General features: G+C 38.3%; 2 protein-coding genes across 2 annotated transcripts; both read right to left on the bottom strand.

The window, feature by feature from the left end:
- Positions 1 to 10744: 10744 nt before the first annotated feature.
- On the bottom strand, positions 10745 to 17942 carry aph1b (APH1B gamma secretase subunit). The gene is made up of 6 exons (XM_041789923.1): positions 17665 to 17942; positions 14639 to 14809; positions 14111 to 14184; positions 13446 to 13568; positions 13089 to 13216; positions 10745 to 11582 (listed from the first exon to the last, which is right to left on the bottom strand). Exons 1-6 carry the CDS (start codon positions 17775 to 17777, stop codon positions 11415 to 11417), a joined length of 777 nt encoding a protein of 258 aa, XP_041645857.1. The 5' UTR covers positions 17778 to 17942; the 3' UTR covers positions 10745 to 11414.
- Positions 17943 to 18476: 534 nt separating this feature from the next.
- LOC121510779 (troponin I, fast skeletal muscle-like) lies at positions 18477 to 27179 on the bottom strand. The gene is made up of 6 exons (XM_041789000.1): positions 27172 to 27179; positions 27044 to 27080; positions 22866 to 22994; positions 21310 to 21399; positions 18966 to 19142; positions 18477 to 18563 (listed from the first exon to the last, which is right to left on the bottom strand). The coding sequence occupies exons 1-6, from the start codon at positions 27177 to 27179 to the stop codon at positions 18477 to 18479; spliced, it is 528 nt and encodes a 175-aa protein (XP_041644934.1).
- Positions 27180 to 27946: the final 767 nt, after the last annotated feature.

Below are 27946 nucleotides of genomic sequence, written 5' to 3'. Positions count from 1 at the left end.
TCATTTCTAACTTTTATATATTTTTTTTCAATATTTAACTTTGTTTAATAATGTTAAACAGATGGCAGAATTTCACAAATCTGCACTTTCTTCAGCTCCTTATATCTTTGGCATTCCTTGGGCTATTTTCACTATTGTACGATCATGTTCTTCAGCTTCTTGTGCTCTTTTCAGCTATTTAAAAACTTTTTTTATAATATTTATACTTTTTCAACTATTTTGCTTTTTAAATTCTATATTTTGAGCAATGTTTTTACATTCTTCACAAATCAGGTATTACAATCTTTAGCTTTCATTTATTTTCAGCTTTTTCCATGCTATTTTCAGCTATTTCTATGCTTTTTTTAGCTACTGAATGCCATTTCAGCTACTTTTAGGCTATTTTCAGCTATTTTAAGGGTACTTTCAGCTATTCTTAAGCTAATTTCAGCTTTTTAGACTACTTTCAGGTATTTGCAAGCTATTTACAGCTTTTGTAGGCTACTTTCAGGTATTTGTGAGCTATTTTCAGCTTTTTTAGGCTACTTTCAACTATTTTTGTCCCTTTTTAGCTACTCTATACTATTTTATGCTATTTTCATGCTATTTTATGCTATTTTTGTACTCTTTGGCTATTTTCAGCAGTTCTTCCACAATTCAGCTTTCAGCATCCCCATGCAATTTCAGCAGAAATTGCAATTTTGATCTAGTATATTTTGAAATATTCAAAGCTTTTTAAGTGTAAGGAACAACCGTGACATGTGGTGGCCCAGTGAACTTATAGAAGCTGTTTTATAACTTTTTGTATAGCACTTTTAAAACATATCTTTGACTTGGCATAAATAAAACAAAGCAAAAAAGACAAACCCCGAACAGAAATACTGTTAACCTAAACATCATCTAAACCCAAGACCATACCATTTAATATAGTTTAATTGTAACCACATTTGTTAAAGATTGTAGGTCTTTTTTGCCAGAAAGAAGAAAGAAATGCATTTTCAAAATGCTTTTTAAATTGGGGTCATTGCCATGCAAGAGGGGGCACATGAACTTGAAGGGAAGTGGAGAAAAAAGGATAAACATGAGCTCAACTAATTATTACCTCCGCCAAGGAGGTTGTGTGATCGGCAGGGTTTGTTAGTTAGTTTGTTAGCAACATAACTCAAAAAGTCATGGGCGGATTTTGGTGAAATTTTCAGGAAATGTCAGAAATGGCATAAGGAAGAACTGATTTGATTTTGGGAGTGATCCGGATCACCGTCTGGATCCAGGAATTTTTTAAAGGATTCTTTACTACTGGGAGATAGGGCTAATGGCGGAGGTCTGCGCTCTCCAAGTGCTTTTCTAGTATTGTTTATGTCAGTGGCTCTCAAATGGTGTGCCTTAAGGCAAGTCTAGGTGTGCCGTGGGAATTCGTACCATATGTTATTACTACAAATTTATGGCAAGAACTGTAACCAGGCCTGCCCACAGATCTGGACTCCTGTAAAACCCCCAGAGAATGGGACCTCCCCAGTTGGATTTATTGATGATATCAGTGTATGTGTGTTGGATCAGTAGCATTTGTGCTATTATCCTAGCTAACAGTTAGCCTACCTCATTAACAGCTGGAAAGCATGGCAAGCCATTATTGGGTTGAATTGGTGTTAAAGTGAATAATGTGTGCTATTTTTAACCAAGTTAAACAATTTTTCTACCCATTTTTTGCCACTTCTTTTGACTGCTTTTTTGCCACTTCTTATTACAACTTTTGACCCTTTTTGGAACTTTTTGCCACTTTTAACCCATTTTTGCTACCTTTTTAGCCACTTTTCGCACAATTTTGCTATTGTTCGGACATTTTTTGCCATTTTCTCCCATCACTTTTAACCCCTTCTTACCACCTTGTAGTAACTTTAACCCTTTTTGCCACTTATTGCCCACTTTTGCTTTTGACCACTTTTTTTGCCCACTTTTGCCCTTTTCTCTTATCACTTTTATACCATTTTTACCACCTTTTTAAGCCTTTTAGGCCAATTATAACCCATTTTTGCCACTATTTTGCCACTTTCAACAAGTTTTGCCAATTTCAACCCATTGGTTGGCCACTTTTAACCAATTTCGCCCATTTCAGACTTTGTTTAGCCAATTTTTGCCCTATTTTGCCATGTTTTTTCATCACCTTTAACCCATTTTTGCCACCTATTGCTCAGTCTTGCCATCTTCATGATCACCCAGTTGTCTGGGCCCCAGAAAGCTCTCCGTTTTATTTACCCACCTTGACTGTAACATTATTTAAAAGTCTATTTTGTTTTTATATGAATATGGTGTGCCTTGAGATTTTGGCTTAACCTTAGGTGTGCCTTGGGCGAAAAAAGTTTGAAAACCACTGATTTATGTCTATAAAGCTCGTCAAGTGTATGTGTCTTTGATGCAATGAAATACTGAATCACTGTCAAAATCCATGTCATTTTTCTATGCAAGGCTACTCGTGGGGGGTGGTGTAAAGAGAAAAGCTTTTTTTTTTTTTTTTTTTAGACAAATGAATCATTTGCAATATACAACAATTTTGTGTGATGAATTATAGCAGACTTGGATATGTCAGTGATTTGCTCTAACATTGATTTCTATGAATTATTTAGGCTATTTATTTTCATTTTGCAATTTCACATATTCCATCTAAAGCTGCGGAGAGCAAAAAAGTGCTTTTCATATGGCAACTATGAAAAAACATTAACATTTTATTCTACTTTCATCTAGCTATTTTCTCACCTACAACTAACCTAATTATTGATATCAAATATTAATTTTTTACGGATTTAAACTTGGCCTGAATGATTTGCAAAAATAATCTAACTGCGATTATTTTTCCTAATGTTAAAATTGCAATTTAATGTGTGATTATTCTCAGGTTCCCCATCTTATTTGTTGTTAAACAAACACAAGCAATAAATCAGTCAATAAAAAGCACCATATTAGATATAAAATTATGAATAAATAACTTGGAAAAAAGAGAAGCAATTTTGATTCATATGGCAAATTTGATACCAAATTTATTGAAGGGGATGGCCTTTTATTGTTGTTCTTGTTTTGAATAAGAAAAACACACACGAGGGAGAAAAGTAGGATTTCGTTAAAAAAAAGAAAAAAAAAATCCACAAAAGAAACTCTGCAAATAGTGTAGACCATTGATACTCAATGTGTGGCTCTGCAGCATCGTGTAGCTCTTTTGTGACGATTTGTTGCTCTTTTATGTTGTAATTTTAAATATTATTCCCCCAGAAAACCTTTAAAACTTTTGGGGCATTTTCACAATTTTTCAGCTATCTTTAGCTGTTAAATACCACTTTATTCCTTTATGGGAGGGGGAATTTTGCAACTTTTACCCTATTTATTCCACTTTAATCTGATTTTTGTCATTTTTCACCATTTTTTGCCATGTTTTGCCCACTTAAGCTACATTTTTCGATTAAATACCACTCATTTAATTTTTTCCGAAATTTCTGCTTCTTTTTGCCACTTTGTTCCCATTTTCTTGCCACTTTTCGTCCAAGTAAGCTACCTTTTGCAATTAAATATCACTTGTTTCCTTTTTTCCCAATTTTTTTTTCTCTTCTTTTTGCCACTTTTTTCCTCAATCTTTGCCCTTTTTTTAACAATTTTTTGACACTTTTCATGCATTTAAGCTACCTTTTGCCATTACATACCACTTGTTTCCTATTTTTTGCCCATTTTTGCGACTCATTACAGCTTTTTGCCCATTTTAGACACTTTCCACTCATTTTTTGCCACTTTCTGACCATTTTCCACGTTTTCTCCCAATTTTTGCCCCTTTTCACACACAAACCGCTGCTGCTTTTAGACCATTTTTTCCACCTAAAACTTATTTTTATAGCAACTTCATGCTGTTTTTGCCACCTCTCACCACGTAGATTGTGGCTCTTGCAAGATTCAAAGGTATGTGGCAGTTGTCTTCATCAGTGTCCTGACCCGACCTCAGGTAAGTCTCATTTATTTATTGGCTATGAAACACGCTGGAGCGGTCACATCAACAACAAGGTTGACAAAAGTGCTTGAATACATCAACGGACTGTTCTATATAAAGACAAAATCCATGTAAAAGAATTTTGAAAATGTGTTCAATACAGCAATGTAAAAAAAACAAAACAAGTGAAACTTTCTAACAGTGTGTTCAAAATTTGAATTAAAAACTACATAAAAATAAACAATGCTAAAACAAACAATAAAACAAAGACTGCCAAAACAAACTGTAAAACATTGCTAAAACAAATAAACACTGACTAAACATAAAAAAAGATTTTGCAATGGAAAAAACTAATAAAAAAAAAACAGTATGCCCTAAATTTTACACAAAGACAGAATAACAGTTAAAAATGTCATTTTTCCTACGCAAATCCAGAACAACCTTCACCGTCTAAAACTAGAAGTTCACACACTTGCATCTGTAAGACCAAGGCAACTATCCCTGACACCAGTTGGACGATGATGGTAAAACAAAATATGCATTCCTGCTGGAAATGAGCCTTTTATTTCATACTGCTAATGCTAATACAAAACAAGCATTCATGCTGGCATTGAGCCTTTTATTTCACACTGCTAATGCTAATACAAAAAAACCATTCATGCTGGCAATGAGCCTTTTATTTCACACTGCTAATGATAATATCAAACATTCAGGCTGGCAATGAGCCTTTTATTTCACACTGCTAATGATAATATCCAACATTCAGGCTGGCAATGAGCCTCTTTTATTTCACACTGCTAATGGTAATACAGAACAAAAATTCATGCTGGCAATTAGCCTTTTATTTCACACTGCTAATGGTAATACAAAAAAACCATTCATGCTGGCAATGAGCCTTTTATTTCACACTGCTAATGGTAATGCAAAACAAGCATTCATGCTGACAATGAGCCTTTTTTATTTCACATTGCTAATGGTAATACAAAACAAGCATTCATGATGACACTGAGCCTTTTATTTCACACTGCTAATGGTAATGCAAAACAAGCATTCATGCTGACAATGAGCCTTTTTTATTTCACATTGCTAATGGTAATACAAAACAAGCATTCATGCTGACAATGAGCCTTTTATTTCACACTGCTAATGGTAATACAAAACAAGCATTCATGCTGACAATGAGCCTTTTTTATTTCACATTGCTAATGGTAATGCAAAACAAGCATTCATGCTGACAATGAGCCTTTTTTATTTCACACTGCTGATTGGAATAAAAAACCTTCTATTCATGCTTGCTATGAGCCTTTTTTGATTCACACTGCTAATGGTAATAAAAACAAACATTCATGCTGGCAATGAACCTTTTATGTCACACTCCTAATGGTAATAAAAAAACAAGCTTCATGCTGGCAATGAGCCTTTTATTTCACACTGCTAATGGTGATACAAAACAAACATTCATGCTGGCAAGGAGCCTTTTATTTCACACTGCTAATGGTGATACAAAACAAACATTCATGCTTGCAATGAGCCTTTATTACTCTCCGCAAATGGTAATGAAAAACAAACTTTCGTGCTAGCAATGAGCCTTTTTTGATTCACACTGCTAATGGTACTAAAAAAACAAGTATTCATGTTGGCAAAGGGCCTTTTATGTCTCTCTGCTAATGCTAAGATTTAATAGTGTTTTTCTTAGACTTAAAATTCACAACCTGATTGCTAATTTGACCCACAATCAGAAGGCCCCCACTGGCCAGTAAGTCCACCTCCACCCCAGAGAGGGTACCCCAGCCTTCAGCTACACCTTCATCTTGCTGCATGTAGGTCATCCAAACCAGGTGAGTCAAGTTTATTTAGTTCCTAAATGCTGCATGGTTGATAACTTACAACCACAATAATCAACAACAACAGAATTACAAACGTGCTTTAATGAAAAAGCACAGCAAAAAAAAATAAAAAATAAAATAAGCAGATTTCAGTAAGTTGTTGTTCATTATGGGTGACAAAAGTAATGTGCTCATTATAATGCACAACAAAAATCACAAGTCACTGAATTCAAATGAAAAACTGTGTTCAATTAAACAAAACAATAAAACATCACAAAATGGGTTTACAAGATGTAAATAAAATGTATTTTTAATTAAACAAGATCATCCAACATAAAACTTCACAAAATGCATTTAATAGACAAAAAAAGGTTTTTATGACAACAAAATAAAAATTCTGATTTAATACCTTCAACCAAATTTTAAATGGCATCAGTTAGGAGTGTGCCAAATACAAATAACCTTGATCACAAAAAATACATGGTTCTGGTGTTCAGGTGGATGGTTCCTCTGGCCCCCAAGCCCTTTCTTTTCCCAAAAAAGGGTTCCTCTGGCCTCTGGGTCCTCCTCCACCCTAAAAAGGGGTTCCTCAGGCCTCCCACAGCCCCTGGGGCCTCCTCAACCCTACAGAGGGTTTCCTTGGCCTCTGGGTCCTCCTCCACCCTAAATGGGGTTCCTCCGGCCTCCGGGTCCTCCTCTACCTTAAAAGGGTTCCTCCGGCCCCCGGGTCCTCCTCGTCCCTACAGAGGGATTCCTTGGCCTCTGGGTCCTCCTTCACCCTTAAAACAGTTCCTCTGGCCTCCGGGTCCTACTCAACCCTAAAAACAGTTCCTCCGGCCTCCGGGTCCTACTCAACCCTTAAAAGGGTTCCTCCGGGTCCTCCTCAACCCTAAAAAGGATTCCTCTGGCCTCCAGGTCCTCCTCTAACCTAAAGGGGGTTCCTCAGGCCTCCTTGACCCTACAGAGGGTTCCCACAGCCCCTTGGTCCTCTTCCGCCCTACAGAGGGTTTCCTTGGCCTCCGGGTCCTCCTCCACCCTTAAAAGGGTTCCTTCGGCCTCCGGGTCCTCCTCTACCTTAAAAGGGTTCCTCCGGCCTCCGGGTCCTCCTCCACCCTACAGAGGGTTTCCTTGGCCTCCGGGTCCTCCTCCACCCTTAAAAGGGTTCCTCTGGCCTCCGGGTCCTCCTCCACCCTACAGAGGGTTTCCTCGGCCTCCGGGTCCTCCTCCACCCTTAAAACGGTTCCTCCGGCCTCCGGGTCCTCCTCTACCTTAAAACAGTTCCTCCGGCCTCCGGGTCCTTCTCTTCCTTAAAAGGGTTCCTCCGGCGTCCAGGTCCTACTCTACCTTAAAAGGGTTCCTCCGGCCTCCGGGCCCTCCTCCACCCTACAGAGGGTTTCCTCGGCCTCCGGGTCCTCCTTCACCCTTAAAAGGGTTCCTCTGGCCTCTGGGTCCTCTTCCTTAAAAGGGTTCCTCCGGCCTCCGGGTCCTCCTCTACCTTAAAGGGTTCCTCGGCCTCCGGGTCCTCCTCCACCCTACAGTGGGTTTCCTCGGCCTCTGGGTCCTCCTCCACCCTACAGAGGGTTTCCTCGGCCTCCGGGTCCTCCTCCACCCTTAAAAGGGTTCCTCCGGCCTCCGGGTCCTCCTCTACCTTAAAAGGGTTCCTCCAGTCTCTGGGTCCTCCTCCACCCTACAGAGGGTTTCCTCTGGCCTCCGGGTCCTCCTCCACCCTTAAAAGGGTTCCTCCGGCCTCCAAATGAAGCAACCACCATCTAGTAATAGCCTTTTTACAGGCAGAAGTCAATATGCTGAAAAGATACTTCTAACTACTCCTGATCTGGAAATCAACATTTCCTAAAAATAGGGTAGCAAAATGTAGAGGTATGTCTGTTTCAATAATGGATTTTAATGTTTTATGAAACTCTAACCAAAATGATTTTATCCCTGGGCAATCCCAGAAAATGTGCCAGTGGTTAGCCTCCTGAGACCCGCACTGCCTCCAACATTTGGTGTCCCCTCCTGCAAAATGTGCTCTCTGCTTTGGAGTCACAAAAAAACGAAAATAATGCTATAAATTAAAGAACATTTCCAGATGCTGCTAGAATTGAACCTTGTTCTGCGTGATCACAAGGTTGCGTCACTGCTGCTCAGTCTTTCCATCTACTATACACTGTGATTTACATCTATCAGCATTGTTCAGTGCTTTTTAGCGTCCCGTTCAAGAATGCAATCTTTCCCTTCCCCTGTTATTGATATAAATAAAAATGTTACAGACCATTCTATCGGTCTTACTGCTAGCCATCATCCGGCTCATACAGCGTCATACTGGTGGTTTCTGTTTGAAAAGTAGAACACAATAAACCCCTGTCTAGCAGAGATGACAATTTAACCACCACTGTAATAGAATTTTAGAGAAAATTCATTCATTTTTTCTTCACTCTTTCAATTAAAATACGAAAAATAACAGTATAGTACAACAATATTTCTCCTTTCACATTGACGCAACATACAGCCTTTATACAGGCTGAGCTGCTGCCTTCTGTGTGATGCCTATGCGATGAGGAAGGCAGCCTTACCTGTGAGCCTCCCCTCCACCTTTCAGAAAATGTGCTGAAACAAGCTGTTCTCAGATTTTCCCCTCATGATGTCATGTGGGGAATTAGCCCCACCCCCAGGTTCGGTTGGCCCTTCCTGCTTGGAAGAAAGTTTCGCCCTCTTCCAACCACATCCATTAAGGCACATCCATTTCCTGAGAGGGGTGGAGTCAGACAGCTCATTAACATTTAAAGCCACAGACACAGAAACAGCTTGTTCTGAGCAGGGCTGAAACAGAGGGGTTTGAGACATACAAAAATCCAATACTGGAGCGTTTTTTCAGCAGCATAAGTCACAGGCATGTTTTGGGGACCTCTGAGACCAATATGAACTTGTCTTGATAGGGTAAAATATGGACCCTTTAAATTTAGATAAGTTAGCTGCTAGTTCTGTGTATTCATGTTTCTCTGTATGTTAGAACAGGTTCTGAAGAAGTTTGTTAATCACTCTCAAAGTGAACTGCTCTTTTTCACCTATGGTAAAGGCAAACTCAGATTCAATGTTGAGAAAAGTGCATAAAAAGAAGAAGCACACATAAGTCAAACGTGTGGTTTTATGTCTTTATCTACTTTCTAAAACGCATCCTGAAACATGGCAGAGTTGATCTTAATCGCTTCACAAACTGTACAGATAAACAGCAAAACAACAAGATCAACTGCAAAATAAAACATGAAGTGTTTGGATAATACAACATACCAGGTATTGGTCTTACTATCTCCCGTACATCTCAATAGAAAAAAGGCCGCAAAGAAATGAAACATTCACAGATCACTGAGCCAAAATCTCCATCTGTTTAACATCCTTTCTATGAGTTATTGTTTAATTGCTTCATGTTTGAGTACAACAGGAGAGGGGAAAATGAGCTCCTAAATGGTCTTTTTGCTAATGGTACCTTCAGGTGGAAGCTACAGCAGTCTCATCTTTGGTCATGTGAATATTTTTTAACGCAACTTGGGTTGCAACAATCAGTTATTAGGTGTTATAACTAGGGCTGTCAGACATTTAATTTTTATGATTCATGAATCATGATTAATTGCTGGATCTGAATTGTAAATGGAAATGAATCACATTTTCATATAAAGTTTAAAATTCAATGAATTTGCATTCAAAAAATTTTACAGTCTATGTACATGACCTCAATCAAATTGTTCCCAGAATGCATCTGCACTGCTCCACCAGTATGGTCATCAAACCATGACTTAGAGCTATGAGACAGCAGGTTTAACACCGTTTTGCATGAAAAAAAATGCAGGAGTGCATGTGCAAAATGACTCATTGATGTCTAATGACCCCTGTTAAATGGGGATGCACCTCGCTGCAGACATCAGACATTTGTAAACGTGCATGCATTGAAATCTCTGTAAGCACATGTGCAGCTGACTTCTGCCAACGTCAGCTGGTTTTAGCCATAACTTTTAGGAGAGGAATGATAGCACACAGAGAATGTTTTAAAAGAAGGAAAGAGACAGATGTAAACAGAAAGCAAGAAAAGGACTTACTAGTTGTAAAAGTGAGATAAATAATCTGCAATGATAACATTAGCTGTCTAATGTTGCTGTCGAAGCTGAGGCCTAAACGTGCAGAGAACCTGGTGTTCTACTGTAAGGCTCTCTTTGGGTTAATGTGGCAATATTTACTCTTTTCCGGTTTCACATTTGTTGGCTTTTTCTGTGCGAGTTACCCAGTTAGGATTTACTTCTGAGATAAGACCTTTTCTGTTTCTGTTCTTTAGAACTCTTGCGGTCCTATTCAAGGAGTATTTTACTTCCTGTTAGAATAAGAATCTGCTTTTATATTTGAAAGAAAATCAGGAACTTATAATGGATCAGAAGATATGATAGTAGCTTAACCACATCAAAAAGTTTATAAAAGGTTAATGTTGGCTATTATGAGGTGCAGATGACTTGACTAGTCCACTGAGCTGTTTTTGAGCTGTTTTAAAGTGAGTTGAGACATCAAGGAGCAGTGGTTGGCTTATTTTACATCACTGTGAATACAGGAAGACGCTATGATGAGTAGCATCCAGCACTTTAGTAGCTTAACCATGGTCAGTCAAAATATTGGACTTTAATCTCAATGTGATAACTGCATTAATGCTGACAGCCCTAGTTATCATAACTATATTCTTGTTTTAGTGAATAAAAGATAAAAATGGCAATAATTGCTCTTTTCCTGAGCAATATCTGATGTCTTGAATGACCATTGCTCATTACAAATTACACAGAAAAATTCAGCTCTTGCCAATTTCAGCTGAAAGAGTACAAAGATTAATCAATCATCAAAACACTGGCCTATCATTGCAATCCCACTCACTATCATTAGATAAGAGAAAAAGACCAATAAATTAGTGCGGACCTCAAGAGTGCAAATCAAAAGCATGAACTTAAATTTTATCTGTGTATTATCTTTGATTAGGACATTAATATTTATGTCATAAGTCATTTAAAAGTGATTTACAAATGCTAGAGAAAACAAAAGATGTGAGCTCAAAATGACTAAGTCAAAGCAAATAATGTCTCCTCTCAGCTCCTGTAAAGGCAATTTGTTTGTAGACTGATTATCACTTGTGAAATAAAGGTTGAAACATTTCACTATCTACACATCAGAGAGTTAAAAATGCAGAAATATGTACAGTTTTTTCCATGAATGAAAAAATCCACCCTTTTAAAGATAAACGCACAGAAAAGCTGAAAACATCAGAATATATACAGAATGTGAGCAGTGTCACCAGCTTTAAACATCGTTCCTAAGTTTGTTCCTCTGTTGGCTCTCCCATTGCATCAGGCAATAAAAAGAGGCGTTGTCTGTCAGACAGAGATATTTACAACCTCACTGTGTGAATTTAATCTAAACTGATCCTCTAAACTGGACATGAGTTGTCATCAGAGTTGTCTCCCATTTTTGTACCTTCCTAATGTTGATTTGAGTTGTTTGAACTTAAAATGATGAAATATCTAACGTTAAAGAGTACAGCTCTCCCTTTTTGCTGTGATTGGTGTCTGTGTGTGAACTCGGTGATCTTTGGATGAAGAGTCCTGCACACGCGTGCTGCGTTATCTGGGCCGGTGGTTGGCCAACAGGAAGTCCTTGTCTTTGCAGGTGAGACAAAGTTTGAGGTTCCTGAGGGAACCGCCTGCAGAGTAAAACGCCCAAACCCCCATCAGGAACAAGATAATGTAGGTGGGAACCAGGCTGGCAACGTACTCCGGGTTCTGGAAGGTCTGTTTGACACAGAAGAGAAACAGATCAAACCTTTAACATTCTATAATTACTAATCATCTACCATAAAGCAGAATTACAACCAATCCTCTTTACAGACAACAGCACACTAGTGATGCACAGATCAAGTTATGTAAGCTCAAATACTGATCTGATATCTGGGTCTGGGGTGTCTTTTGATACCGATACCAACATAGTTAGGAATGTGTATCAACATCCAGTACAACATGGTACTGGTACCAACTGGACCAAACTACAACACAGATTAAATTCTTCATTTTGGTACCCTGCCAACCTGACACAATCCCCGCCACTCCAAATGAAAGACAAAAACAATGATGGAATTGATGTGATTTCTGTGTACTTGTTTCATTTTAGCAGAGCATGAACATCTTTCTTGAACATCCCTTACCCGTCTCCCAATCCCTGCTGCTGAAAAACACCCCCCAAACATGATGCTGCCACGCCATTCTTCACCGTTGGGATTTTATCGGGTAGGAGATGAGTGGTGCCTGATTTACTCCAGACATAAAGTTTGCTTTCATGTGTTTTGCTCCGAGGAGAGGTTTCTATCTAGCCACTCTTCCACAAAGCCCAGATCAGTGGAGGACTACAGTGATGGTTGTCCTTCTGGAACTTTGTCCCATGTTTACACAGGATCTCTGGAGCTGAGTCAGAGTGACCACTGGGTTCCTAGTCACCTCTCTTACCCTTCACTCCTGATTGTTCAGTTTGGCCAGGCGACCAGCTCTTTGAAGAGTCCTGGTTGTGCCAAGCTTCTTCCATTTGAGCATCATGGAGGCCACTGTGCTCTTGGGAACCTTCAACGCAGCAGAAATTTTTTGTACCCTTCCCCAGATATGCGGCTTGCAACAATACAGTCTCTGAGCACTGCAGGCAGTTCCCTTGACCTCATATCTTGGTTTTCCCTCTGATATGCATTGTCAGCTGTGAGGACATCTAAAGAGAGGTGTATGCCTTTCCAAATCATGTCCAATCAATTTAATTTACCACAGGTGGACTCCAATAGGAGTCCAAAAGGCTAAGTACTTATGCCAATGTGATAGTTCAGTTTTTTAATTTCTAATAAATTTGCAGAGATGTCTACTATTCTTTTTTTTCCACGTTGTCATGATGGTGTACTGAATGTAGATCAATGAGAGGAAAATTTATTTTTTACATAATGTTTGGAAAAGCAGCATTTACAATCAATTTCTAGAACAAGTCCCCAGCTATCATTGTTACAATGTTACAATGTCATTACTAGACGCTTTGTCCAAAGTGACGTATATCTGAGAATAAGTACAACACAAGCAAGCAAGAGGAGACAACATCAATAGGTGCCACAAAGTGCTTCAACATCCCGGTTTCATAAAAAAAATATGTTAAAATGCAGAATCAGGTTTCAGTCTGCATTTTGTGTGAACTTTGTTTTATAAAAGGAATAGCTGTTTTTCTGTTTAAAAAAGGTTGAAGAAATAATTCAAATTGCTCTAAGCAACACTCACCAGACAGGAAACAAAGAGGTGGCTGATGACGACGGCAGCCACCGCCCACCAGCGCTGCTTCTCACAAGCATCGAAGAAGACAACACCCCAGAACATGTGGAGCAGGATGATTGCCATGGTCATAAATGCTGAAAATAAACGGTTAATATGGTGAGTTATTAAAACTACAACTAATTACACTCCTTTTCTTTGAGTAGAGGGAACCCAAATGTTTGACAAATTTCAGGTATTTTATGTGTAAAGATGTAACTGCATCTTTGTCTGACAAATGGAGTACATCCAGAAAGCTGAGTACACACTGCAGCTGTTTCATTGATTTTCTGGCCAAATCACAGAAAATTCTAGTGGTATTTTTACCTGAGGACAAGAAGTAGTGCTGTGAGTCTCCATGGATCCCCACGGTCCCTGGTCCAACAGAGTCAGCAAGGATGTTTACAACTGAGAAGGCTCCACTCATGAATCCGAAGCCAAGGCCAGACACTGAGACAGAACGACCAGAGAGAAGGGTTTTATTCAACCAGTACAACTGGCACCAGGATAAAACTGGTGCAACACAACAGGTGACAGAAGAATCTGATGTAGTGGTGCTGCAGTAACTAGAGACTGATATCAATAAGAGAGAAGCTGCAGTTTATAAGATAATTTGTCCACGTAGAAAAATATAGCTATTAACTCTAAGAACTGAGTCTTAAATGCTTGGTCCAAACGAGGAATCTGGTCTGGGTTAACAAACTGAATTAGCCTTTCAGGGGAAAGACGAGCCATCTTTAAGAACCCTCACCAAGTCCAGCTGCCTCTTTTGGACCAAGCTTTGAATAATCATAACCTGGGTGAATGCAAACCTACACAGACAAACAGAACTTAATCAATATTGTGCGGTTATGTTTTATTGTCTTTGTGAAAAATAAAATAAAATATAAGTTACCAAAATTAGTGTGTTTTTTCTGGTTTGTTTTTTTTATCGTCTTTTCAGTTCTTAAAAGTAGTGGCTATCGTTTAAGTGATGTGTAGACTGATGTTACCGTAGGCCAACTGTCGTATGGATATCGGCATGGTTTCCTCCTGACTGAGAGCAAGAAGGCCTTCATTTGCTTTCCTGTACCAAAAAGAAACATAAAAGTCAGCTCTCTAAGTCAATATCTTCAGTATTGCCAGTGACGAACACATCTTTAGGAAATATGTGCATCATAAAGTAAAACACTGATTGAGCTTTAACAAAGAATTTTAACAGAAAACACATGGGAAAGTAAGCTCGGAAAAATACACCTGCTCTTGAACGGCAGAGGGAAGGGGTTTGTTTTTGGCATTATGTTCAATTTCGAACGCTTAAACCAAAATGTCCTGACCTGTTCAAGGAAATTACTGTCCCACAATGCACCAGGGAAATGTAGCTTTGTGGACAAGGTTCTCACAAGTTCACAATAATCCAAACATATTTCGTAAATTTTAGTGATAACATGCTTAGAATATACCTGTTAATTCAAAGATACATCTCCATAATGAAGAATGTAGAGTAGAAGTGATAACCAACCTTTTCTTTAGTGACTTACTTTAATAGTTTGTAGTAAGCGAAGCGGAAGGTTTCCTGCAGCAGGACGGAGAGCACCACACCAAAGATTAGGAGCCCTTTCTGCTGCGCTGCACTCTCTTTATTGCTTATCTGAACTGAAATGAACCAGACCAAGGAGGAGAGGAGCAGGGACACAAGCCAGAAAAACGCCCTGAGAAGAGAAAAATACAAATACACATAAAAGAGATGTTAAAACAAAAGGGATGTTGGATATTTTTTCATGTTTTAAGAGTACTGGCTGATAGCAGGGACTCACCAATACCATTCTAATGAGAGCAAAACATGTTATTATCAGGGATGTCAGATATTATCAGCATTATGTCAGTATCAGCAGATGTTAGTCTTAAAAAGTTCATTATCATATCAGCAGCTATTTAAATTTTTTTTGCTGCCATATGAGCTTTTGAAGGAATAAGTTTGTGAAGTTTTAGGCTGGACCAACAAACCTCCATGATTTGAAGTATTTTTTCTTCTTTGTTTATTCCTTTAAATTTAAAGTGTTTTTAAAGACTGGAGTTTTAGGTCTGAACTAAATTTCTATATTGGTATCAATAAAAGGTATCATCTAAAATAAAAACATAAATATCTGCATATCCAAATACAAGCAAAAATCCAATATTGTGCATCCTCATTTATTATCATTTTAAATGATGTATAAACATTAACATCCTATTCATTGTGTTACATAAATCATTAGTTGCTTGTTTTCTTTCAACTTGAAAGAAAGGTGATACTACTGAGAAGTGGGAGAGGGCATATGCAAGGATTTAGTCACAAACCGTTAACTCATGCCTTGAGCAACTACAGTAATCGGCAGATGCACACAAACATAACTCCAGATAAACTTAACACAACTAACAGCTCTATACCAGATGTATGTATTAAATGTAAAGATACAGTTAAGGAGCCATAGATATGATGTATGGGCTGTTGTTTGAATAAGAGGAGCAGAGAGTTCTGATATCAGGTCTTTGCTGAAGATGGACTGTTCAGAGCCAGAAAAAGCATTGGTGATGTAAAATGAAAAAAGGGCCTAATATTTTTTACAAAAACTAGTCCACTACTGAGAGTTGACCCTTTTCAGACAACTCAAAAGTATGTGTTCTAGGGTGCACTGGTAGTCGAGTGGTTAAGGCGCACACCATGTACGAGGGCGGCCCAGGTTTGAATCCGGCCTGTGGCACCATTTCCCGCATGTCTCTCCCCACTCTCTTCCCTGTTTCTGAGTCTATCCACTGTCCTCCTCTATCTAATAAAGGCACAGAAAAGGCCCAAAAAAAACAACACATCTTTAAAAGTATTTATTCTAAAACAATTTTATTTCTGCAAGATTTGAATGCAAGATTTGAATCTTATAATTCATATTTAACCAAAGGATGTCATGAGTAGGGGTCGACTGATTATCAACCTCAACAAATATTCAGGCTGATATTCGGCATTTTGCTGAATAACAATATTGGCTTTTTACTTTGGTGAATATCTGTAAAATTCATTCATCAAAAAGTGCACTATTTTGGTTATTTTATTTTCACTTTCCACTTTCTCACCAATTGTCCCAAATACAACACAATCTGATTGGATAGGTGTCATACAATTACCACAACCAGCCAATCACCAGCCACTGTGGTGGATACAATCACTTCCTGCAACTGTGTTGCTCTGTGCTGTTTCTCATGCAGACAGAGCTTGGGTTAAATTGTTTATTATACATTGTGATTTCATAATTCAATTTTACTTTACCTCATAAAGCACATTTTGTAATAAAAGCATATCAGTTCCAACTATCGGTTATCGATCTCATGAACCTACTGATAATCTGTGCCGGCATTGGCCAAGAAAAACTATCAGTCGACCCCTAGTTATGAGGAATTGAGCAAAAAAGCAGCAGTGTTAAAACTTTTAATCTACCTGATAATGAGTGATGATACTGTCAAAAATTGCAAAAAATGCACTGGCAATGTTTCAATACCATGACATACATAAAACATGGATCAATGGCTCTGAAATATAAAAAACTTAATACTTCATTTCAGACTCACAAGTTCATGCCAGCAAAAAAAAAACAAAAAAAAACACATTACATAAAAAACGACATTACAAAACAGGGACAAAGACACAGGATATAATCGCTGTAGTTCACTGGTTCCTGTTAATTAAAACACAAAAAAATATTTGTTGCTCAGAAATTAAGACAGCAGGAAACTGTTGCTTCTGATTATCTCTAGCTGTAAAGCTATCTTAACCTTAATTTTTTGGAAATGAAATGTTAATTTCACTTTCTACTGAAATCCAAAAAAATCCAAATTTCCATAAAACTTAACATATATATACTTTTTATGTCTCATTTGATACATTAGGTGTTTTTGGTAACTGATAATCCACTTGAGGGCATTTTTCAGACTGTATTCAGAAGTTTTTTTGAGTAATTTATCGATCATATTGATCAGATAGAGGCATCATTAAAGTTTGTATCAAATATGCGACAACAGGCTTTAAAGGGTTAATGTGAACTTTAATGTTCTATTACACATAAAGCAGATTCAGAAGAATTTCTGCTGAAAATTTCCACTGAAGTTTGACTGCTGCCAACGTATTTGAATAATTTAGACAAAATGTAGGACGTCGCTGGAAGTTTTTGGTAACATATAACAATAAATTAGGTAGGTCACAGGTAAACGTATCGATATCGTTTGACTTTTATAATCAACTCAAAATTGATTTAGTATTTCATTTACCCTTTTAATGTTTTCCGTGTTAATGTTTGTGCGTAATAATAAATCTGGAATAGGGAATGAGAGATAAACTCAGTTTTAAAAGGTTGTCCGACAATGGAATCTAGTTAGCTACCAGCTAGCTAAGTGAAGCAGGTCGATAAGCTAACAAGCTAACACTAGGAAGAACTGAATTGTACAAATAAACAAGACAATTGAGTAAATATTTTTCTGTTTTGGCTGTTAACATGTTCATTATTGCTCTGCTTTGATAATAAATATGTGTAAGTCTCACCCTGCTATGAGGAAAATGACCCTCAGCGGCTCCCGGGCGATAGTAAACAGGAACAGAGCGATGGCCGGGCCGAAAGCGATGAAGGTGCAGCCGAAAAACACCGCCGCCGTCATTTTGGCTTTTTGTGGAGGAATGGACGGCCAACAGCGACTTAAAGCGCCTTCTCTTGTTCCCTTAGAGCAGGTTCACTGTCCTCTCTTTGTTTAAATTTTACAAATCACAGCCCTCTGTTGATTCTGATGGGAGAGTTCCCTCTACTTCCTCCAGCGTATCATAGGGTCTGCTCATGACGTCACGTGTTCTCACGTGACCCAAGGAAAAAAATTAAAGTTGTCAAAAACTTTATTGACAAAGGGTGGAGGGCTAATGGGATTTTTCAAACGCTTAGCTTTTATATTGTTGTGTGCAGTTGAATATTAGGTTCAGAAACAGATGTTAGTAATTAAAGGTCAGATTTTCATGTTAAAATAGAACAGAGAAAAACAAAATACACCTGGATTTTTTAATGGTCAAAAATGGTCAAAAAGATTGACCTAAACTTCACTCTGAAAGAAAAGAATAAAGATGATTCACTTTATTTGTTTATATCTACATATAAATATAAATTGTTTGTGTGTATATTGTTTCCTGCTTTTATTCATTTTTGTTCATCATGTATGCTTCCGAGTTGGCATCAAATCATGGTCATGAAACACAGAAAACATAACATGATTTATTATTTTTATCATTTTTACAAACCTCCGACAAAGCGGTTTCACATAAAACACAGAAGTAAACGATGTAAATTAAAGCAGAGACACACAGAGATGAATTTAAGCCTCTGTCTCAAACATTTTCTTCCTGCCATCCATACCGGCCTTGTCTTCGATGTTCTTCCTCCAGTCACCAGTTTTCATCTCCTGTTGAAGAAACAAAAGTCAGGCAATCACCATATGGTTGTTATAGCTATTCTTATTTCTCTGTTGCATCACTGAGATGATTTGCTTTTAATCCAGATTTTATATTCATAGCAAAAGTTTGAATTTTGGACGGATGGTTTCCATACTGGCTTATCTGAACTAGTATATAGATAGGAAGGTAAGATGGGATGGGTGGGCAATGGGGAATGTTAGGGTTTTTTTACCCTAAAGGCAGAAAGCCAGGAGCATGCCGCAGGAACCCCAACTTTTTTATGTGAAAGACTTATAAAAGAAACTGTTTTATTTAGTGGACAGGGACATTTTTAAAAATCCCAAATAAGACCCATACTCCTCGAGCCACAGTGGTCGGTTTGATTAGGAGTTTTGTGTTGGAGTACGCACCTCCTCTTTGACCTCCTTCTTGACCTGCTTCAGGTTGGCCCTCAGGTCCATGGACGTTTTATGTTTGGAGCCCAGCAGAGCAGCCAGCATGGCGTCAGCAGACATGCGTACTTTCTTCAGGGCGGGCTTCTTGAATTTCCCCTTCAGATCCTGAACCATCACCTTCAGGTCGTCAATCTGATAGAAAACAGACACACAGAGTGTTAATCCAAAGACCTATGCACTGATTTAATGCTAGGAGTTCACCAATGGAGGGTTTTAAAGCCATTTTTGGCTTTTTGGTCATTTTTTGTTTTCTTTTTTATTATTTTGACAGTGTTAATGCTAACAACGTACATTTTGGAGGGTACATTTTTTCTCTAGGATTTTGAAATATTCACACTAGAACCTGTACAGGGTCAATAATAAGCTTTGTTCATTTTAATGTTCACTCAGGGTGTTCGAGACCAAAAATGCCCCATTGAAACCCATTAAAACCATAATTTCAGATCCCCTAAACATCACAGGAAAAACATGCATTTTATGATACAAGACTTTTAGTTTTAGTTTTTCCTATTCATCAGCCATTATCCTGTATTTGGCATGAGGAGAAATTTCATGTTTTTTTTCCTGGTAGGGACACTATCATGATAATTTATCAAAATCAGAAAATGTCACAACTGCAGAGAAATCAAAGTTATTGTGCATGATGTACATATTCAGGGCTATGTTAATCCCCTTCAAGGAAATCCAATTTGCAATATTGTATCTGAAAAACATTTAATTTTATGTGTTTTTTTACATTTAAAAAACCAGGGGATTTTTTTGCTCTTAAACTGGCATTTAAAGTGAAAAATTCCTAAAACTTGATAAATATTGGATATTTATGATAACATCTGATTTATATTAAAGAATCAATGCAAAAAAGTGGAAAGATTATAATGTGTAGTATTTTTGTTGCTATTTATGTATGTGTGCATTTTTGTCACAAATAACTTAATGTAACAGTGCATTAAAACCTTTAAATCATAACATAAAAATCAATGTTACTGCTCAACATAAACATAGTCAGAGCTGTTGTAATCCCCTTCAAGGAGATATAAGAAAAATATTTCATTTAAAAATGTTTTCTACATTATAAAAATTTAGGCTTTTGCACTAAATTTTTGGCACAGCAGGGCAGGGGTTAGCGCTGTTGCCTCACAGCAAGAAGGTTGCTGGTTCGCTTCCCAGTCAGGGCCTTTCTGTGTGGAGTTTGCATGTTCTCCCTGTGCATGTGTGGGTTCTCTCCGGTTACTCCGGCTTCCTCCCACCACCAAAAACATGCTCATTAGGTTAACTGGTGACTCTAAATTGCCCATAGGTGTGAATGTGAGTGTGCCTGGTTGTCTGACTCTATATGTCAGCCCTGCGACTGACTGGTGACCAGTCCAGGGTGTACCCCGCCTCTCACCTAATGACAGCTGGGATAGGCTCCAGCCCCCCTGCGACCGGAATAACGGAATAAGAGGTAGAAAATGGATGGATGGATGGACTTCAACAGCATTAGAAGGTTAAATTCCTAAAAAAATCATCATTGATCAGGTGTGTGTTCTTGATTAAAGAATCGATGCAAAAACGTGAAAAAAAATTATGCGTGTATTTTTATTCTTCTGCTGTTTTGTGTGGTGTCTATTTTGTGTCACAAATACCAGAACCTGGGTAATGGGTCAGTGATAAGCTCTGTTCACGTTTGTGTCATGCAGGGTGTTCATGACCAAAAATGCTCCACTGAAACCCATTAAAACCACAATAACCACTCCTACAACAGGGGCACTACTGTAAGAATTTATTACAATCATAAAATTAAAAGTTAATAAAGCATACAAATCAAAGTTGTTGCTCATTATTAATATATTCAAAGCTGTGATGATCAGCTTGGGATGTCATATATGAAAATGTGTGTTCTTTAAGTTACAAACATCAGGGTTTTTGCCCTTAAAACTGGTATATAAAGGGCAACAATTCCCCACAAAATAATCTATATTTTGTATTTATGATCAGGTCTGATCTTGATTGAAAAATGAATGCATGAAAAGTTGATTTTTTATGTATATTACTTTCATTGTTATTTACTTCCATATTTGGTCACAAACACTTTGAGTATAACAATCTATTTTATACCATCTGAGGGTTTAAAAGCATGCAAACCTTTCAGCCAGTATAATTTTACTGCATTATTTCAGTTAAAATTCATGCTAAAGTTGTAGTTTTTTTATTTAAAACAAGTAAACTTGTTTTGCATCTGTCTGAATGAACACTCGGTTTGTGCAGAGATGACATGCTACTGACTTTAGTCTTCACCTGGAAACCTGAAAACACACACCTCCTTGTTGGACTTATTCACTTTCATGTCCATGTCGTATCGCTCCTCGTCCACTAGATCAATCTGCTTGTGAAGTTTCCGACACAGCTCCTGAAGACAGAGAAAGATGCAGTATGAAGATTTAAGATGCTGGAACTACAAACATAAGGCGTCGTAAACTTCTCTCAGTCATTTCCTGCTTTCTACTGTGTTTAAATAGTCTGGTACACAACAGGAGTCTCATAAAGGATTCAAGTGTTCTTCAATAGAAATTGTTTTAAATTAAAACTACAATATCCTCACATCATTGCATTTTGACTTTCCTACAACACAGTAACAATTTCTGCTATCTGAGCTTTAGTAGTATCTTCATAAAAGTTTAAAGTTATTTGCTTGGAATATCTGGAAAACTAATTTTGGTTACTTTTATGGGAATTTAAGGAATTTATTTGTAAAATGTTGGGGATTTGCTTGGAAATGTGTGGAGGGGATATTCTTTGAAATTTTCCTGAATTTTTATGGAACTTTTAGGGAATTTGCTTGGATTATGGAGGGAACATGTTTAGAATTTTTCCTTGAAAATGTGGGTGGAATTTATTTGTAAATTTCTGGTAAGTCAATTAGAAATTTTTTTGGGGGGGCAATTTTCTAGACTTTTTCAGGAATTTTCTTGGGATTTTAGGTGAAAACTTTATGTAAATCGGTAGGGCTTTTCAGAAAAGCTAGCTGAAACATTTGGGGAATACTTGAGAAGATTTGGAGGAATTTTGAACGAATTTTTAAATTTTTGGTAATTTATGGGGATTTTTTTTATGTTTTGGGAATCTCTCGTTACTTTAAAGGGATTTTTTTCCGGGATCTCCCGAACTTTTAGTCAAAATGTAGTTTATACCTGGCCTGGTATAAACTAAATTTAAACCTGATACCTGATAACTAAATTTAAACCTGATACCTGATAACTAAATTTAAACCTGATACCTGATAACTAAATTTAAACCTGATACCTGATAACTAAATTTAAACCTGATACCTGGCCTTAACTTGTTAAGGCCAGGTATCAGGTCCATTATCAGGAAAAAGGACTTTACCGTATGTCTCTGAATGGCTGATACCATTTCTTACTGACTCAACAACCTCCTATTAACTGGCCAAAACTCACTGAAAATGTAAACACAATTTTAAAAATTTATATTCTTTGAGTGTTACACTGTAAGGTAAGCCTGTTGCCCTCATTTGTGGACATAATTTTTGGGTAAAAACCTTCCTGTCCAAAGATAAGACTTAATACTAGTCAGAGCATCTGACTGATTAATCAGAAATGAGTGAAACTAAAAATGCATTCCAGCTAAAAGCTCAGGTCTTAGGAGGATGTAAGTAATTTTAAAGGAATATATCTAAATAACTATTATGTTAAACATACTTTGTAGTTGAATTCTTACATTACCTCAAATATTTCCAATCATTTTCAAAGCCAGAGAAATCCTTAATTTTGATAGCTCAAGGTTCAGTTTATTCCTTTTACTTCTATGTTTCTGTCGCTGTCTTCCATAAAGCCCACCCAGGTGTTGAAGGTTTACCTGCAGCTCCTGCATGCAGCCTGGGATGGAGAGAGAAGGGCAGTTCTCCTCCATGTACTTGTTCTTCTCCTCCTCGACTTCCCTGGCCTCCTGCTCCAGCATCGCTTCCCCGATCTGCAGCAGCAAGCTCTGAGAGGAAGAGGAGATATCAGAGCAATGCATCACCGCCCTTAAACTTAAGAGAAAATATTTGCATCTTTTTTTTTTTTTTTAGAAACGTTGCCCTCAGAAAGCACTGATGCATTTTATTGCACCAATTAATGCTTCTTTAATTTGCCTCACTACTGAAGATATCACAGCAGGCTTTAGTGTCAGTAAGTAAGAATGAGCAAGAGAGCCAAGCTCTTTGCTTGGAAGTGCTCATTCATACAGGACAAGTGACTGACTTCACAATTTAACCCTTCGCACTCACCAGGCAGGCAGTTATTAATTCAGTTTGATGAAAAAAAAATTTAAACCCTCTTTAATGTCAAAGTAGAAAAATATTTCTACAAAACACTAAACATGGTCACAAACACACCATCCCCACTGTGAAGCATGGTGGTGGCAGCATCATGATGTGGTGCAGCTAAAAGTTATTGAGATATGATTGTTGGTCCTTATCACCCTAATATTTCTCCTTTTTCTCCATGGAAGGATGAGCTAGAACCCAGAGGGCGGCCAGAGTCAAGCTTGATACATGCCGACGCACATGTGTTGCTCGACAACCACCGTCAAGCTCAACAGCATCTCATCTGTCTGGGCCTTTTCATCCCTGGTAAAACTCCCATCATCCACTGGTGGTTTTCTGGCCCTTGGGACATCCGTGGCTCTACCAGGGGCTCATGGCCACCCGACTATCCACCTGGATGGTACCCTCAGCCGTGCTTATACACCATCCACCCCTGACTTCCTAAAGGTGTAGACTTTATTTTTTCAACAGATTATTTCCCCATGGTTACATGCAAGGACATCCAGAGCATGACCTGGGTTGTGTCAATCCTCCTTCCTACCCAGCAGTGCCCTCAGGTGGCTTATCCTGCACATCTACTCTGTACTTCAGTCTTAATTTTTGCCCAAACATGGCTAAAGTTCTGAACAGTAGTGTATATCGACACAGATCTCGAGAAGAAAACATCATATTTGAGAAACATCAATAATATCCAACATTTTCAAAGATTAAAAAAACTCCTAAAAATAAAATTTAGCTCAAAAAGTAAGGAAATTTGTGTTTGGGAGATTATTTCTTTATTGTAACAATCCTTCTTGCCAATAAAGCTTATACTGTTGGAAAGCCTGTTTATTACCCTTTTAAATGGTGCCACATTTGTAAGGAGCATGCATTTGTGGGATGAGCAGCAGAGCTGAGTATGTAGGTTGTGCCTATGAAAAATTTGCCAAATCTTCTCTGCCAATAACAAACAGCTTATTTTGCTGTTGATATTGACTCTTCTTTTGAGCTTCTGGTACCCCCAGGTGCTGCCAATCAGGTGCCTGATTGGCAGCACCTGTGAGCATGGGCCCTGCTTCAGTGGTCGGTAGATGTCTGCTTCAAGAATCGGCATGCTACGTTTGACTGATGGTGGCTAGAGCCCGTGCGATAGGGTAACTTCAAGCTGTGGCTCTGCAAAACCAAGTTGCAGCATTGTTTGATGTGAACCCTAGTACCATCCCAGCTGTTTGGCATTGGTAGAGAAGATTTGGCAAATTTTTCATAGGCACGACCTACATACTCAGCTCTGCTGCTCATCCCACAAATGCATACTCCTTACAAATGTGGCACCATTTAAAAGGGTAACAAACAGGCTTTCCAACAGTATAAGATTTATTGCCAAGAAGCATTGTTACAACTTTTTGTGTTAAGTTTATTTTCAACCATTATTTCTTCAGTTCTACATGTGGAAATGGACTCCATATTTCCTGAATTTTAAAGATGCTTAGCAGATGTTATCGGTCTGAACCGCTATACAAGGAAGACTGAAAAGGTTGTTAACAGCTGTTAATGTTGATAATATCACCATTAATATATAAAGAAACTATTGAAACATGCCCAGGACAGTGTTCCCAAATGTCCCAGATAGATATCAGAGTTAGTCCGTTTTATATAAAAGAGCAGCAAACAGTGATGAAAAAGAGAGAGGAGGAGGATGACTCAGCTCTTTACTGTAATATTTGCAGTGTTGACATTTTAACCCGGAGGTGAAACTCGAGGGAAACTCATGGAGTCATCTGTGGAGGAGCTCTGGATTTCTCATATTTATGGAGGAAAGGTCGAGACACTTCAATAAAACACAACCCAGAGATCGATCTTTACATAACCAAGAACGGGTCACAGGAAAATCTTTAGCTGGGATCATGGATTATAAACTGACTCTATGACAGCTGAAGCGAGCTGAGAACCAATTCCGAAAAAGTTGGGGCGTTGTATTTTTTCACAGTGGAGCATAAACATCATATCAGATGTTGAATGTGAGACATCTACCATTTCATGAAATATTAGCACATTTTGAGTTTGATGGCAGCAACACATCTCAAAAAAGTAGGGACAGGGAAACAAAAGGCTGGAAAAGTGAGTGGTACTAATGTAGAGCAGCTAGAGGAGTGCTGTGCAACTAACTAGGTTAACTGGCAACAGGTCAGTCAATGTAAAACTGTGAAGACTTTGAATATCCCACCATAGTCCATAATATCATTAAAAGATTCTGAGAATCTGGAGAAATCTCTGAGCAAGGGACAAAGTAGAAGGTCAACACTGGATGTTTGTGGTCTGCAGGCCCTCAGCTGGCCCTGCATTAAAAACAAACATGATTCTGTACTGAAATAACTATGTGAGCTCAGTAACACTTCAACAAATCATCGTCTGTCAACATAGTTTACCGTGTCGTCCACAAATGCAAGTTAAAGCTGGATCAGGCAAAGAAGAAGCCAGATGTGAACACAACCCAGTAACGGTGTAGTCTTCTCTGGGCTAAAGCGCATTTAAAATGGACTGAGGCAAAATGGAAAACTGTTCTGTGGTCAGATAATACAAAATTAGATTTTTTCCTGGAAACCACAGACAACATGTGGACTAAAGAGGAGAGGGGCCATCTATCTATGAGTGCACAGTTCAAAAGCCTCCATCTCTGATGGTATGGGGTTGCATTAGTGCCTATGGCGTGGGCATCTTACACATCTGGAAATACACTATCAATGCTGAAAAGAATATAGAGGTTTTAGCGCAACATATGCTTCCATCCAGACAAGGGAAGGCCTTGACTATTTCAGCAAGATGATGCTACACCACATATCTGACAAGAAATCCCAGGACTGTTGAGCAGTCAGAATCCTAGATTAGACATGAATGGGACAACATTCCTCTCCCGAAACTCCAGCAATTGGTCTCCTCACTTCCCAGACATTTGCAGACTGCTGTTAAAAGAAGAGGGGATGATACACTATGGTAAACATGGCCCTGTCCCTTCTTTTTTGAGATGTGTTGCAGCCATGAAATCTCAAAATGAGCTAAGAGTTTTCATGAAATGGTCAAATGTCTCAGTTTCAGCATCTGAGTTGTTGTTTATGTTCTGCTGTGAATAAAATATGGGTTTATGAGATTTGAAAATAACTGCATGCTGTTTTATTTACATTTTACACAGCGCCCCAACTTTTTTAGAATTGTGGTTGCTACCCTTCCAGTAGATAATAAGTGATAAAGTCCCCTCCAGGGCCATCTATCTTTTTTAAATCAATGATTAAATAGTTTATAATTCCTCATCTGTGTTAACAGATGTGCTGTTGGTATTATAAAAAATGGCGCAATGACACGCTGCAGTGGAATGGTTTGAGATCATTGTCATAAATTGTCCAAGTGACACAAGAGTGTCAGTGTTGGCACTTTTGTAAATGTACTGGCTCTGGTATGACATTTTAACAACTGATGGCCACACATGTTGCTTTAAGTACAAAAATATGACGAGTCCAGAAAATCAGATTTTAAAGCTTTAACTTGTTTCCATGTTATAAAGTTTCTACTCCATGATCTGGTTTAATATCTGGCTTTTGTTCTTTTATTATGTTTTTATATTTTTAGATAAAGCAATGTTCAGATGTTTTTTTCAGAATAAAAGAATAAAACATAAGAGCAGCATCAACATATCTCAGATTTAAACACAGTTTGAACGCAGCAGACACATTTCAGGCCTTGGGTCTTACTCTACCTTGAGCTGATTCCTCCGGCTCGACGTCATCTTTTTCCTTCAGAGAAAGAGAAAAATGAAGATTATTCAGTGAAAATGATGAAGTTTCATAGATTCATGAAGTCTGACTGGTTCAGATGAGGACTTACTCCGCCATCCTGACCAGCTGAGTCCTGCCTGTTGAACTAAGAGAGCAGAAATACCACAGCATTGGGGTCTCTTTATAGGCGTTGGTTCACTGTCTGCTAGCAGCAGTTGTCCTCTGAAGCTGTTGGTTGAATTCCAGACTGAGCTCGGGGGTCGATGGCGGCAGCTGAGCCTGAAACAAATGCTTCAGGAATTTTCTTTCTTGGATCAACTGCAGACAGTACCAGACCATCAGAAGGACTACAGTTACAGCAGATAGATTAGATTATTCTATGATATGTATTTCCCTCATCTTTGGCAAGGAAGATAAAGAATCTGTGATACTGTATGGTATCAGATATCTGGTTCTGAATCTGCCATGACTACATCTTAGGGTGATGTGATCGAGTCTGGGTCGTCCTATAAATACCTTGGTTTATGGATTTGTAATACTGACTTTAAAGCTTCATAAAGAGAAGTTAAATCTGCAGCTGGGTTTCACTTTCAGGAATAAGTCTTGTTTGTCATGTACTGCACGACTGTGCCCCTTATATGCCTCTGATTGTTTTTTATAAGCATGCATCGTCTCAGTGCCTTAAATCTTTGGATAGTGTATAGAGTGTGTGGGTTAACTCTTCTTTAAAGTAGATTGAATTCATCAGAGGAAGATGCGTTTGGATGTAGATGTTTTGACTGATGACTTTTTGCTCTGTGACTCAGGATCAGCTGATCTACTCTGGTGGAGTCACGGGGGGGGTGGGGGTTGATATCACTCTCCTTGGTGCCCTAATAATTGAA

Source organism: Cheilinus undulatus, linkage group 1 (genome assembly GCF_018320785.1).
Source record: "Cheilinus undulatus linkage group 1, ASM1832078v1, whole genome shotgun sequence".
NCBI classification, from domain to species: Eukaryota; Metazoa; Chordata; class Actinopteri; order Labriformes; family Labridae; genus Cheilinus; species Cheilinus undulatus.
Note: the sequence above shows the minus strand (reverse complement) of the source record. Positions and strands in the feature narration are given on the sequence as shown.